We start from the raw sequence: 16,486 nt of genomic DNA on the forward strand, positions 1-16,486 counted from the left end.
CCATGTAAGCTAGTCTTGGAGTGGCAGTCTATGTGGCGCCATGTATGCTAGTATTGGAGTGGCAGTCTATCTGGCGCCATGTATGCTAGTCTGGGAGTGGCAGTCTATCTGGCGCCATGTAAGCTAGTCTGGGAGTGGCAGTCTATCTGGCGCCATGTAAGCTAGTCTGGGAGTGGCAGTCTATCCGGCGCCATGTATGCTAGTCTGGGAGTGGCAGTCTATCTGGTGCTATGTAAACTAGTCTGGGAGTGGCAGTCTATCTGGTGCTATGTTAGATTTTGTATTCTAATCTGGGAGTGGCAGTCTATCTGGTGCTATGTATACTAGTCTGGGAGTGGCAGTCTATCTGGTGCTATGTAAACTAGTCTGGGAGTGGCAGTCTATCTGGTGCTATGTAAACTAGTCTGGGAGTGGCAGTCGATCTGGCGCTATGTATGCTAGTCTGGGAGTGGCAGTCTATCTGGCGCTATCTATACTAGTCTGGGAGTGGCAGTCTAGTCTGGGAGTGGCAGTCTATCTGGGAGTGGCAGTCTAACTGGCGCTATGTATCCTAGTCTGGGAGTGGCAGTCTATCTGGCGCTATGTAAGCTAGTCTTGGAGTGGCAGTCTATCTGGCGCTATGTAAGCTAGTCTGGGAGTGGCAGTCTATCTGGCACCATGTAAGCTAGTCTGGGAGTGGCAGTCTATCTGGCGCCATGTATGCTAGTCTGGGAGTGGCAGTCTATCTGGCGCCATGTATGCTAGTCTGGGAGTGGCAGTCTATCTGGCGCCATGTATGGTAGTCTGGGAGTGGCAGTCTATCTGGCGCCATGTAAGCTAGTCTGGGAGTGGCAGTCTATCTGGCGCCATGTATGCTAGTCTGGGAGTGGCAGTCCTCTTTACGGTAGTACAAGAGGGATGAAATATCCAGTAAAGGATTTCGTCTTCAAATAATTTTGTATGTACAAAAAGAAAAAGAAAAATGTGTTAGGAAATACATGTAAAATGAAATTTAACCTAGTACAAATACTGGAACAATCAGAAACTCGTTTAATATACAGCCACTAATATTTTATGCAGATATGTAATTAGTCGTTAAAAAGTCTCTGTTGGTCGATAACATCTTAAAAATTGCAGCAAACTCAGGAATGTCCCTTTAATTTTACTATTGTGCGCAAAATAAAATGTGCGATCTCATATTACTGGCAACTTACTAGTGCACGGGGCACACTAAGTCAATATTTTTCTTAATATGCACAGCGAGTTGCTTCCCTCTACTTAGCAAATTTAAAGGGACATTCCTGAGTTTGCTGCAATTTTAAGATGTTATCAACTAACAGAGACGTTTTAACGATTGTAATTATATATCAAATATATTTTTCTGCATAAAATATTAGTGACTGTATATTAAACGTGTTTCTGATCATTCAAATATTTGTACTAGGTTATATTTCATTTTATTTACTAAAAAAAAAAATTCTCTTGTACAGATAAAATCCAGTTTGGGCTTCTTACAAATATTAAGATGACCAGAAACACATTGAATATACAGACACTGATATTCTAAACAAGAAAATATATTTAATATGTAAGTTTAATCGTAGAAATATTTTATAAGTCGGAAACATCTTACAATGCAGCAAACTAAGGAATGTCCCTTTGACATGGCGGGGATATTTTTTTAAGGTTGTTGAAAGATTTATTTTGTTAATAATGATGCAAGTACTTCAATCAGGATTTAGTGAGTACGGTAGGTTATACAATTTTGGTTTGTGTATCCATTTGTTGCACTATTTCCGTTGAGAAACAGTTGAAACATATGATGACACAAGTTATAGGATATAATATAGGGTATGCAAAAATATTCGGACGTCGAAAGAAGCAGACTTCCTACATTCCTTCGAATTTTAAATGAAAAACACTAGTATTGCCAACACATATTATTGCAGTTAGGACCACACTAACTACGTCCCTCTGGACTGGAAACTTACTAGGATCGTCCTGCCAAGTTTTTGTCTTCCCGTTAATGTCACACACCAGAGAAGCCTCATATGGATACCTGCCACCCTTTGGAATGCACATAGTACCTAGCGTGCAATAATCCTCCTGCAAAGACAATAATCAAAGCACTGATTTATCACTGTTTTACCGGCCTCGGCGGTGTCGTGGTTATCACACACATGTATAAGGCTGGTAGGTACAGGGTTCGCAACCTGGTACCGGCTCCCACCTAGACCAAGTTTTAACGACTCTATGGGTAGGTGTAAGACCACTACACCCTCTTCTCACTTACTAACCACTGACAAGCCATCGGACATAAGGCTGGTAGGTACAGGGTTCGCAACCTGGTACCGGCTCCCACCCAGAGCGAGTTTTAACGACTCTATGGGTAGGTGTAAGACCACTCAACCATCTTCTCTCTTACTAACCACTGACTACCAACAACTAACCCACTGTCCTGGACAGACAGCCCGGTACCGGCTCCTACCCAGAGCGAGTTTTAACGACTCTATGGGTAGGTGTAAGACCACTCAACCATCTTCTCTCTTACTAACCACTGACTACTAACAACTAACCCACTGTCCTGGACAGACAGCCCGGTACCGGCTCCTACCCAGAGCAAGTTTTAACGACTCTATGGGTAGGTGTAAGACCACTACACCCTCTTCTCTCTTACTAACCACTGACTACTAACAACTAACCCACTGTTCTGGACAGACAGCCCGGTACCGGCTCCTACCCAGAGCGAGTTTTAACAACTCTATGGGTAGGTGTGAGACCACTACACCCTCTTCTCTCTTACTAACCACTGACTACTAACAACTAACCCACTGTCCTGGACAGACAGCCCGGTACCGGCTCCTACCCAGAGCGAGTTTTAAGGACTCTATGAGTAGGTGTAAGACCACTACACCCTCTTCTCTCTTACTAACCATTAACTACTAACAACTAACCCACTGTCCAGGACAGACAGCCCAGATAGCTGAGGTGTGTGTCCAGGACAGCATGCTTGAACCTTAATCGGATCTTCTGCAGCAAAGGTAAAACAAACTTGACTGATTGCAGCTAATCGCTGTCAATTTGTGTGAAAAATAAAGTACTAGGATAGTATGGCATTTGCTTTCATAAAAACATGTTACATGTGTGCAAGTTATACAATAAAACAAATGTGCGCTGTACATTCCAGAAATTAACTTTATTACCCATATGGGCAGAGAGAAGTGGAGAAACAAAAGTGATCTTTCCCTAGAGAAATTAATGTTTGTTGGGGTTTTTTTTATACCCTAGATACGTTTTGATGTCATAAACAGTGCTTCCCTATTGGCAGTTAATTGTGTGTAAGAATAGTTTCCAATCCATAGTGGAAGTCATGTCAACAAATAACTTACGTCATCAGCGATACATACATGTAGGTCATAGCTATGATGCAACGCTGCCTCTTGTTCTCAACTTGCTAACGTATTTTCAACAAATGTAATCGTTCGAAAATCATCCATAAAATTATAAATATTGAAAATGGGTAATAAACAGAATACCAACTCGCTACTCCGCAATAGCGTTTATCTTGCACTCATAAATTGATGTTGTCATTCTCTCACTAAAAGCTCATGAAGGACAACATCAGTTCACTCGTGCAATATAAACGGTATTGCGCGTAGCTTGTTGAGTATTCTCTAAATGACTTCCTAGTTCGGAAGTAATACATTTGTCTTTCCAACTAAATAAATATAAGACTATTTATTTACTAGTTTGAGTAACACATACGTGTATACCTGCATTTAACTTTAACACCATAGCGTGGACAACTACGCCAGATTTTACCACATTACATCATTAGTAGGGATTTACTGTATAATCTTTCTAAAATTTACAAAAATGTATGCATTAAGTTTACCCTGCATACTTACTAAAATGCCACAATTGACAGACGTGCCAGACAGTGTACACGTGTGACCCTCCATCCTCTATGGATTCATTAATGAAACTGCTTACCGAAATGATGCAATTAGCATATGTACGTGTCTAATCCCCCACCCACTACCCCCACCATGGATTCATTAATGAAACTGCTTACCGAAATGATGCAATTAGCATATGTACGTGTCTAATCCCCCACCCACTACCCCCACCATGGATTCATTAATGAAACTGCTTACCGAAATGATGCAATTAGCATATGTACGTGTCTAATCCCCCACCCACTACCCCCACTCTGGATTCATTAATGAAACTGCTTACCAAAATGATGCAATTAGCATATGTACGTGTCTAATCCCCCACCCACTACCCCCACCATGGATTCATTAATGAAACTGCTTACCGAAATGATGCAATTAGCATATGTACATGTCTAATCCCCCACCCACTACCCCCACTCTAGATTCATTAATGAAACTGCTTACCAAAATGATGCAATTAGCATATGTACGTGTCTAATCCCCCACCCTCCACTCCCCACCCTGGATTCATTAATGAAACTGCTTACCGAAATGATGCAATTAACATATGTACATGTCTAATCCCCCAACCTCCACTCCCCACTCTGGATTCATTAATGAAACTGCTTACCGAAATGATGCAATTAGCATATGTACATGTCTAATCCCCCACCCTCCACTCCCCACTCTGGATTCATTAATGAAACTGCTTACCGAAATGATGCAATTAGCAAATGTACGTGTCTAATCCCCCACCCTCCACTCCCCACCCTGGATTCATTAATGAAACTGCTTACCGAAATGACGCAATTAACATATGTACATGTCTAATCCCCCACCCACTACCCCCACCATGGATTCATTAATGAAACTGCTTACCAAAATGATGCAATTAGCATATGTACGTGTCTAATCCCCCACCCACTACCCCCACCATGGATTCATTAATGAAACTGCTTACCGAAATGATGCAATTAACATATGTACATGTCTGATCCCTCACCCTCCACTCCCCACTCCGGATTCATTAATGAAACTGCTTACCGAAATGATGCAATTAGCATATGTACATGTCTAATCCCCCACCCTCCACTCCCCACTCTGGATTCATTAATGAAACTGCTTACCGAAATGACGCAATTAGCATATGTACATGTCTAATCCCCCACCCTCCACTCCCCACTCTGGATTCATTAATGAAACTGCTTACCGAAATGATGCAATTAACATATGTACATGTCTGATCCCCCACCCCCACCCCCACCCTGGTATCATTAATGAAACTGCTTACCGAAATGACGCAATTAACATATGTACATGTCTAATCCCCCACCCTCCACTCCCCACTCTGGATTCATTAATGAAACTGCTTACCGAAATGATGCAATTAACATATGTACATGTCTGATCCCCCACCCTCCACTCCCCACCCTGGATTCATTAATGAAACTGCTTACCGAAATGATGCAATTAGCATATGTACATGTCTCATCCCCCACCCTCCACTCCCCACTCTGGATTCATTAATGAAACTGCTTACCGAAATGATGCAATTAACATATGTACATGTCTGATCCCCCACCCTCCACTCCCCACCCTGGATTCATTAATGAAACTGCTTACCGAAATGACGCAATTAACATATGTACATGTCTGATCCCCCACCCTCCACTCCCCACCCTGGATTCATTAATGAAACTGCTTACCGAAATGACGCAATTAACATATGTACATGTCTGATCCCCCATCCCCCCACCCTGGATTCTCCACTGAAACTGCTTACCAAAATGACGCAATTAACATATGTACATGTCTGATCTCCCACCCCCAACTCTGGATTCATTAATGAAACTGCTTACCGAAATGACGCAATTAACATATGTACATGTCTGAATCCCAATCCCCCACACCCTGGATTCTCCACTAAAACTGCTTACCGAAATGACGCAATTAACATATGTACATGTCTGATCCCCCACCCCCCACTCTGGATTCATTAATGAAACTGCTTACCGAAATGACGCAATTAACATATGTACATGTCTGATCCCCCATCCCCCCACCCTGGATTCTCCACTGAAACTGCTTACCAAAATGACGCAATTAACATATGTACATGTCTGATCCCCCACCCTGGATTCTCCACTGAAACTGCTTACCGAAATGACGCAACTGACTGACGTGTCAGAGAGGGTACACGTCTGACAGGTTGAGTTGTAGATGACGACAACCTTCTCCTCACTGTACGTGACCCCGTTGTTGGACACTGACACATAGTAAGCGCGGGGTTTCTCTTCAGCTGTAGCTCCCAGCGCCAACTGCTTCGATCTGTGCACTGGTATAGGACAGGCAACTTCGTACAGGCTTTCGAATTGTGCAGCAAGAACACGCTCGGCAAAACTGTCCACAATATTTCCATTCTCCTGAAATAATAATATCAACTATATTTTGACCGTACTGCTAAAACAATAAATGTCCCCTACTGCAGGGCTCAACTGATTTTCCTAACTCCTAAGTTCAAGGGCCTTAAAATACACCTGTGATGTTACAGTATTGTCTCAAAGTCTACATTATTTTTCAGTAATGGAGAGTTACTCGGACATTCTCCTATACATAAATCGCAATGAAAGTCCATCTTGATATGCAATAGTACACGATAGATAAATATGATAAATACACAACATTTTAACTCAGTATTTTGAGGCATTGCAAAAAGGAATTCCTGAAAAGCATTATATGTGAGCCTGATGGATGGACAGACAGATAGAAAAATGAAGATGAAACCTATAGTCCCATTCAGTTGGACAGGTAGGGAAATAATAAGCAAAAATAAACTCAACCAGACAGTTGTTTAATGAATACGTTTTGTCCAAAAGGAAGCAAATATGGCCTCTATGAGTCCAAAATATTGCACTCGCGTACTCTGGTCCGGGTCGAGGTTTAACCCTCGAGTACTAGATGAGAACGAGACTAAGGAATAAAGTAAAATAGCATTATAATTTATGCATCTTAATTCGAGCACTAAACATGGATGCAAATTCATGCCATTGTACTGGTATTGCATTCCACACATTCGACTTTTGTTTTCCCTCCATGTCTCATAGCCCTGTAATGTAACCGGCGGCAAGCATCTGACAAAATGATGGAAAACATGTAATTAAATGAGAGTGCGCTTCTTTGCATGAGTAATTCAGTCCTGTGAACGGACTCGAGTCTTTCTAGACACTTCCTGTGCCCGAGTACTTGTGGAGACCGTAGAAGCAAATGGATCTGAATATGTACAGTCCCTTTTAGGATGCTGCAAATTCTATATCGACCAGCTCTTCTATAAACAAAACAATTGGCAATGTACATGGGAAGGGTTTCTGGGAGTCGAAAGTTCGAAACATCTTCCCCCAATATATTTTCCGGGGAGTTTCACTCGATCCTCTACAAACTTTTGTCTCCACTGTCTAGACCCCCAATTAGATGCTAATATGATAAAATGATTTTTTCCCAGATTTGGGCATTTTCGTTTAATTCGGACAAAAGCCAGCCTGCCCCCCCCCCCCCCCCCCCCTAAAAAAATGGGAGCCCGAACCCCTATGGGAGGGAGAAATCCCTTTAATTGAAACAATAGCAAGAAACCAAAGTAAATCAGAACAGAAATACAACAGAAACAATGATTCAATCATAGGCGTACGAGGTCCTGGTTTTTGCCTGAATGAAACGAAAATGCACGAATCTGGATATCAACGTTTATTCATATTAGCATTATTACCAAACACCTATATAAGGTTGCAAATGAATCACTATCCATTTTATTTTTACATGGACTACAACTAATATAATTATGGGTAAAATGATGGAAAAACATTGTGAAAAGGTTTCAGGCCAGCTCATTTTGACTGAATATCTCTGTTGTTTTTGCCCAAATTTAAGGATTTTCTCCAACACTGGAGCAGTTGCCAATCCCCCCCCCCCCCCCCCCCCCCCCCCGCCTTGTATGTTTATAGATTCAATGTTACTTAGTTCTTCAATTGTACAGACACCGTTTGTGAACATTAAGATTTTAATGAAAGGCATTCTTTTATAATGTTCTAAAAATGGCCCAATTCTGTAGTGATTCACTACCAAACACATAAGGTCATATGGTACAGGTGCATGCAACAAATTTGTCACAAAACTCAAATGTCTTCCCAGGGCATGGAACAATCAAGTATTTATCTGGACGTCATTTACTACAGCTGATGAAGATTTTAAATAAGTAAATATGTACTTTCAACTTACATCAATGTCTCTCAACCTGTATGTGATGCTGGAACTACAAACATGCCTCGTAGGTTGACATCCATGGTTATTTACTACAGCTGATGAAGATTTTAAACAGGTACTTTTTACTTACATCAGTGTCTCTCAGCCTGTATGTGGTGCTGGAACTACAAACATGCCTCGTAGGTTGACATCCATGGTTATTTACTACAGCTGAAGGAGAGTTTAAACAGGTATTTGTTACTTACATCAATGTCTCTCAACCTGTATGTGGTGTTGGAACTACAAACATGCCTCGTAGGTTGACATCCATGGTTATTTACTACAGCTGATGAAGATTTTAAACAGGTACTGTTTACTTACATCAATGTCTCTCAACCTGTATGTGATGCTGGAACTACAAACATGCCTCGTAGGTTGACATCCATGGTTATTTACTACAGCTGATGAAGATTTTAAACAGGTACTGTTTACTTACATCAATGTCTCTCAACCTGTATGTGGTGCTGGAACTACAAACATGCCTCGTAGGTTGACATCCTTGGTTATTTACTACAGCTGATGAAGCTTTTAAACAGGTACTGTTTACTTACATCAATGTCTCTCAACCTGTATGTGGTGTTGGAACTACGAACATGCCTCGTAGGTTGACATCCATGGTTATTTACTACAGCTGATGAAGATTTTAAACAGGTACTGTTTACTTACATCAATGTCTCTCAACCTGTATGTGATGCTGGAACTACAAACATGCCTCGTAGGTTGACATCCATGGTTATTTACTACAGCTGATGAAGATTTTAAACAGGTACTGTTTACTTACATCAATGTCTCTCAACTTGTATGTGGTGCTGGAACTACGAACATGCCTCGTAGGTTGACATCCATGGTTATTTACTACAGCTGATGAAGATTTTAAACAGGTACTGTTTACTTACATCAATGTCTCTCAACCTGTATGTGATGCTGGAACTACAAACATGCCTCGTAGGTTGACATCCATGGTTATTTACTACAGCTGATGAAGATTTTAAACAGGTACTGTTTACTTACATCAATGTCTCTAAACTTGCAGGTGGTGCTGGAACTGTCGACGAACGTGCCTCCAAAAACAGACACAGCCGTGCACAAGTCGTCGTTGACGTCACACAGACCTTCGAAGTCAACCTCCGTTAATAATGGAGGAGAATTGCTGTCAATGGAACAGTCAGAGCCTGTGTAGTTTGTATGGCATCTACATACACCTGTTAAATTAGACAAACCGCAATGTGATAACATTATCGTCACACTCACATTTATACTAACAGAACTAACTTTGATCAAAAATACTTCTTACACACCCGTTGATGAGAAATATTTTATTTTTAATAACACATACTTGTTTACACACGTACATGTATGTGTGTTAACAATTTCAAGACATACGACTGGCTGCTCCTAGGTGATGACCAGGTCACCAATGCCATATATCCAATGAAAAAACAGCATGATTGAAATCGATTATACTGTGACATATAGTTAACCAGACAATCATTTGTCTGTGATGCATAAGTTAGCTACAGGTACAAGTACAAGGGCTGTAAATAACATTTAGTTGAAAAAGATGTTAACATTTTCTTAAAACCTGGTTTCTGAGGATATGTAAGAAATAGAATAATACATTCGTGTTTGTTATTTTACAACTCGTTCTTTAAAAACTATCAAACTCGCTTTCACTCGTTAGATACACTTTACAACAACTCGTAAGATAAATGGTTTCTAACAGCCACTCATGTAGTATTCTCTATACAGATATTATAAATAAATCTGTGCATATGATTTCTACACGAGTGTAATAATTGTTTTATTATCCATAATATAATTTTATATGAATAACAAGAACAGTGTCAAAATGTTTCAAACGCAACTAGAAGATGAGAAAGACGAAATTACGTCATTTTGGCAAGCCATTACTTTATTTCATATGGAGAGCTAAGACTGAGTATGTCACGTGTGCCATATACTAGTTATATTTCCCTGTCACGTGTGTCATACTAGTTATATTTCCCTGTCACATGTGTCATACTAGTTATATTTCCTTGTCACGTGTGTCATACTAGTTATATTTCCCTGTCACGTGTATTACTAGTTATATTTCCCTGTCACGTACGTGTGTCATACTAGTTATATTTCCCTGTCACATGTGTCATACTAGTTATATTTCCCTGTCACGTGTCATACTAGTTATATTTCCCTGTCACGTGTGTCATACTAGTTATATTTCCCTGTATATCTTACTATGTGGATAATAAAACTAGAATTCACACCATCCTTAATTTACCATTAAAATGCCATGGTGTGTGCTATCCTGTTTGTAGAATTACTTGACTTGCTTGATTTATTAACCATTGGCTATTGGATGTCAAACAGTTGGTAATTTTGACATATAATCTTAATTAGAGAGGAAACCTGCTACATTTTTCCATTAGTAGCAATGTATCTTCTACTTGCACCATCCCGTAGACAGGACAGCACATACCACAGCCTTTGATATATATACATATTAAAAATTTTGATATACTGTACCACAACCTTTGATATACCAGTCATGGTGCACTGGCTGGAATGAGAAATAGCCCAATGGGCCCACGGACATGGATAAATCCCAAACCAACCGTGCATCAAGCGAGCGCTGTACTACTGGGCTACATCCCACCTCTAAATCACCAAATGATGATGAAAAATAGTTTTTGTTATTTTCAAAACTTTTGTTCGTATGTCAAACCAAACTGAAATTATTTACAAAAAAAACAACCCCAATGTTCATGTAGAGATTATTATACAAGCTTGTGTGTCGTACTGATTTTACGAAACGAGTATCAGGATTTTGTATTGCCTGACACGAGTTTCGTAAAATCAGTACCGTATAGTGATTTCCCTAGAAATTTGGCAAGGCATGGTAGACCTAACACTTTTGGGGCATTTTCACCATTTTTTGGGCACTTTTATTTCATTTAAAATACACAAAAATTAATTGAAATAAACATTAATGTAATTTATGTGCTTGCTTTAATAAATGAATGGCAAAAGATATAAAAGGCATATTTTATTATTTAATAATACCTTTTTGGGTGTTTTATAAAGGCAATTTTAGAATTAATTAGTGAAAAAGGCTTGTTTAATCTCAGGGCAGCATGATGCTGATTGAGGCAAGATGGTGCTAGACTATAGAGGCATGGTGCCACACCATGCTAAAACAAGCTAGGGAAAACACTACAGTATGACACACATACACGAGTGTAATAATTTCTTTATTATCCATATTATTATTGTAAATTTTTTTATGAATAACAAGGGCATTCTCAAAATGTTTCAACCACAACTAGAAGTCTAGGCTAAAATGACATTGCTTCCCAAAATTACGGTACATGATTACTTGTTATTACACGTGTCCTTCCTATGATTATTATTTACCCGGTTATGTTGAACCATGTGGGTAATAAATTATAAATAGTCAGACCCTAACCCTAACCCCAAACCAGTGACATCACCATGGCGTGTGCTGTAGTGACGTCACAACCTACGATGATTTTACGATTTCGTAGCACTAAGATGCGCTTTGAAAATATATATGAGCCCTGTATGAATAATGTAAAAACAAACCATCGACACAGTCTCCTTTCCTACGACAGCCGTTTGGACACGCGACCTTGAAGACTTTGTCTATCACTGATTGTCCTCCCATGGTTGCCTCGTGGAATGAACTGTTCATCACCACTTCCTGCATACAGCCAGTCTGCATGTTGTCCAATGCAGCGTCAAAGAATTCTGTGCTGCCAGATGCCTTTAAACATACACAATTATTATGAAGTTTTATGTCAACTTTGCCAATGTAACTATTATAACAATTAGCAAATGTTATAACGTTAGTCAAGTTACACAATGGTAAAACAAACATCAATTCTGTAGCAATGAAAACCCCCCAAAACAAACAAACCCCCCCCCCCAAAAAAAGACACCTCCCCCCCAAAAAAAACCCCAACAACATTACACAATGGTGCTACATGTGTATGTAGTAGTGTAGGTATAAAGTGCTCCTACTGGCAGTAGCTAGTGGGAATTTCCCTATTAGCTCAGTTGGTAGAGCGTTGGACTCTGAAGGTCCGTGGTTCGAATCCCCTCAGTGGAGGTTGATTTTTCTGTTACATGTAGGCCCTATAACAAGTTGTACCTGCATAGACATTTTGATGATCCTATGTATGAATTGAAAAGGAAAATATGACCTGGATAATGATTTCCTTTAATGTGCATTACTATTTCTCACTCCAGCCAGTGCACCACGACTGGTACATCAAAGGCTGTGGTATGTGCTATCCTGTCTATGGGATGGTGCATATAAAAGATCACTTGCTGCTAATCTGCGTGGTCCTGAACCATATGTCTGACGCTATATAACCGTAAATAAAATGTGTTGAGTGCGTCGTTAAATAAAACACTTCTTTCTCTCAATATCAGTGTGGTCCTTAACCATATGTCTGATGCCATATAACTGTAAATAAAATGTGTTAAGTGAGTCGTTAAATAAAACATTTCCTTTTTTTTAATATGCATTAGTGCGTAAAAGGTAGGTCGAGGTGACCTAGTCAGTCATGTTGTGGGACACACCACCATCCCCAGCTGTAATTGCAAGCAAGCGTTGATGATCCTATATGAATTAGTGTGTAAAAGGTAGGTCGAGGTGACCTAGTCAGTCATGTTGTGGGACACACCACCATCCCCAGCTGTAATTGCAAGCAAGCGTTGATGATCCTATATGAATTAGTGTGTAAAAGGTAGGTCGAGGTGACCTAGTCAGTCATGTTGTGGGACACACCACCATCCCCAGCTGTAATTGCAAGCAAGCGTTGATGATCCTATATGAATTAGTGTGTAAAAGGTAGGTCGAGGTGACCTAGTCAGTCATGTTGTGGGACACACCACCATCCCCAGCTGTAATTGCAAGCAAGCGTTGATGATCCTATATGCATTAGTGTGTAAAAGGTAGGTCGATGTGACCTAGTCAGTCATGTTGTGGGACACACCACCATCCCCAGCTGTAATTGCAAGCAAGCGTTGATGATCCTATATGCATTAGTGTGTAAAAGGTAGGTCGAGGTGACCTAGTCAGTCATGTTGTGGGACCACCACCATCCCCAGCTGTAATTGCAAGCAAGCGTTGATGATCCTATATGAATTAGTGTGTAAAAGGTAGGTCGAGGTGACCTAGTCAGTCATGTTGTGGGACACACCACCATCCCCAGCTGTAATTGCAAGCAAGCGTTGATGATCCTATATGCATTAGTGTGTAAAAGGTAGGTCGATGTGACCTAGTCAGTCATGTTGTGGGACACACCACCATCCCCAGCTGTAATTGCAAGCAAGCGTTGATGATCCTATATGCATTAGTGTGTAAAAGGTAGGTCGATGTGACCCAGTCAGTCATGTTGTGAGACACACCACCATCCCCAGCTGTAATTGCAAGCAAGCGTTGCCGATCCTATATGAATTAGTGTGTAAAAGGTAGGTCGAGGTGACCTAGTCAGTCATGTTGTGGGACACACCACCATCCCCAGCTGTAATTGCAAGCAAGCGTTGATGATCCTATATGAATTAGTGTGTAAAAGGTAGGTCGAGGTGACCTAGTCAGTCATGTTGTGGGACACACCACCATCCCCAGCTGTAATTGCAAGCAAGCGTTGATGATCCTATATGCATTAGTGTGTAAAAGGTAGGTCGAGGTGACCTAGTCAGTCATGTTGTGGGACACACCACCATCCCCAGCTGTAATTGCAAGCAAGCCTTGATGATCCTATATGAATTAGTGTGTAAAAGGTAGGTCGAGGTGACCTAGTCAGTCATGTTGTGGGACACACCACCATCCCCAGCTGTAATTGCAAGCAAGCCTTGATGATCCTATATGAATTAGTGTGTAAAAGGTAGGTCGAGGTGACCTAGTCAGTCATGTTGTGGGACACACCACCATCCCCAGCTGTAATTGCAAGCAAGCCTTGATGATCCTATATGAATTAGTGTGTAAAAGGTAGGTCGAGGTGACCTAGTCAGTCATGTTGTGGGACACACCACCATCCCCAGCTGTAATTGCAAGCAAGCGTTGATGATCCTATATGAATTAGTGTGTAAAAGGTAGGTCGAGGTGACCTAGTCAGTCATGTTGTGGGACACACCACCATCCCCAGCTGTAATTGCAAGCAAGCGTTGATGATCCTATATGAATTAGTGCGTAAAAGGTAGGTCGAGGTGACCTAGTCAGTCATGTTGTGGGACACACCACCATCCCCAGCTGTAATTGCAAGCAAGCGTTGATGATCCTATATGAATTAGTGTGTAAAAGGTAGGTCGAGGTGACCTAGTCAGTCATGTTGTGGGACACACCACCATCCCCAGCTGTAATTGCAAGCAAGCGTTGATGATCCTATATGAATTAGTGTGTAAAAGGTAGGTCGAGGTGACCTAGTCAGTCATGTTGTGGGACACACCACCATCCCCAGCTGTAATTGCAAGCAAGCGTTGATGATCCTTATATGAATTAGTGCGTAAAAGGTAGGTCGAGGTGACCTAGTCAGTCATGTTGTGGGACACACCACCATCCCCAGCTGTAATTGCAAGCAAGCGTTGATGATCCTATATGCATTAGTGTGTAAAAGGTAGGTCGAGGTGACCTAGTCAGTCATGTTGTGGGACACACCACCATCCCCAGCTGTAATTGCAAGCAAGCGTTGATGATCCTATATGAATTAGTGTGTAAAAGGTAGGTCGATGTGACCTAGTCAGTCATGTTGTGGGACACACCACCATCCCCAGCTGTAATTGCAAGCAAGCGTTGATGATCCTATATGAATTGCTAAGAAAGACTTCAGGGCTCGAACATAACGGCGGCACCGACGGCAATTGTCGTCGTCGAGATATAAATTGCCGTAAGTAGACAGCATTATCGATGGCACTTTTATGCCGTCGGTAAAATCCTCAACAATGACGAAATGTACATTATGTACGTTATCTGCCAATATTTAACATTTGCACATTTAAAGGATGTCTACATAAAACAAGATAGAATTTCAGTCAGGTTTATTTGCTGCAAATGTCACTTTAAAAAAAAAATTGCAATAGGCAGGCTCAAAATCGCCGTCGGTGGACTGTTTCACCCATTGCAATTATTAAAAACAATTGCTGTAGGAGATATATTCTTACGTTCGAGCCCTAGAAAGATACGATTCTCCGGAAACTAAAAGTTAACGGATGGATGGACACGCAAAACCATACTAAAATACGACCCATCAAAGTTAAAGTTTATTTGGTTGAAGGACACCACTGGAGCACATTGATTTATTAAACATCGGCTATTGCGTGTCAAACATTTGGTAAATTTGACAAAGTCTTACAGAGGAAACCCGCTACATTTATTCCATTAGTAGCAAGGGATCTTTTATCTGCACCATCCCACAGACAGAATGGCACATACGACGGCCTTTGATGTACCAGTTGTGGTGCACTGGCTGGAGTGAGAAATAGCGCAATGGGCCCACTGATGGGGATTGATCCCAAACTGACCGCACATCAAGCAAGCGTTTTATCACTGGGCTACATCCCACCCCTACGACCAATCAAAGATGGGCGTCTAAACACAAAACACTATGAATATTCATCCTCTTTAAAGGGACATTCCCTAGTTTTTAAACACTAATGCATATTTTGGACGTCTAAGAGCATAAATAAAATCATACTTTACTTAGAGTTTAGTGTTTAGATTTATGCAGTTCTGTATATTTGAAGTGGTTTTTATCATCCTGGTGTTTTTAATATCACAAAATGCATTAAAAACGCACATGCTTCTGAGAAGTAACAGTCGAGTTTTAGTCTATTTTGTAGATTAACTAAACTTAGTTTGTAGATTAACTAAACTTAGTGTGCATTTTCATGGGCTGAAACTAGCTAGGGTCTGTCCCTTTAATAGTAATTGAAACTATAAAATATATAATCTGTATGCTGGTATAACATATTGGTGATAAAGGTAGAAGACAACACTAAGTAACAAGAAACTATAAAATATAAAATCTGTATGCTGGTATAACATATTGGTGATAAAGGTAGAAGACAACACTAAGTAACAAGAAACTATAAAATATAAAATCTGTATGCTGGTATAACATATTGGTGATAAAGGTAGAAGACAACACTAAGTAACAAGAAACTATAAAATATAAAATCTGTATGCTGGTATAACATATTGGTGATCAAAGGTAGAAGACAACACTAAGTAACAAGAAACTATAAAATATAAA

The 16,486-nt window shown here is 40.5% G+C and overlaps 1 protein-coding gene across 1 annotated transcript in view; it reads right to left on the reverse strand.

Moving 5' to 3' along the window:
• LOC121386879 overlaps nucleotides 1-11,985 on the reverse strand; it is a 36,540-nt gene extending 24,555 nt beyond the window's left edge. Inside the window, exons 1-2 of the mRNA XM_041517911.1 lie at nucleotides 11,811-11,985; nucleotides 9,222-9,412 (exon numbers count right to left, since the gene is read on the reverse strand). Coding sequence (XP_041373845.1) covers nucleotides 9,222-9,412; nucleotides 11,811-11,949 — 330 coding nt within the window. The 5' untranslated portion in view covers nucleotides 11,950-11,985. The remainder of the gene's footprint in view (nucleotides 1-9,221; nucleotides 9,413-11,810) is intronic.
• Nucleotides 11,986-16,486: the final 4,501 nt, after the last annotated feature.

The sequence above is a fragment of the Gigantopelta aegis genome, chromosome 12 (assembly GCF_016097555.1).
Source record: "Gigantopelta aegis isolate Gae_Host chromosome 12, Gae_host_genome, whole genome shotgun sequence".
NCBI lineage: Eukaryota > Metazoa > Mollusca > Gastropoda > Neomphalida > Peltospiridae > Gigantopelta > Gigantopelta aegis.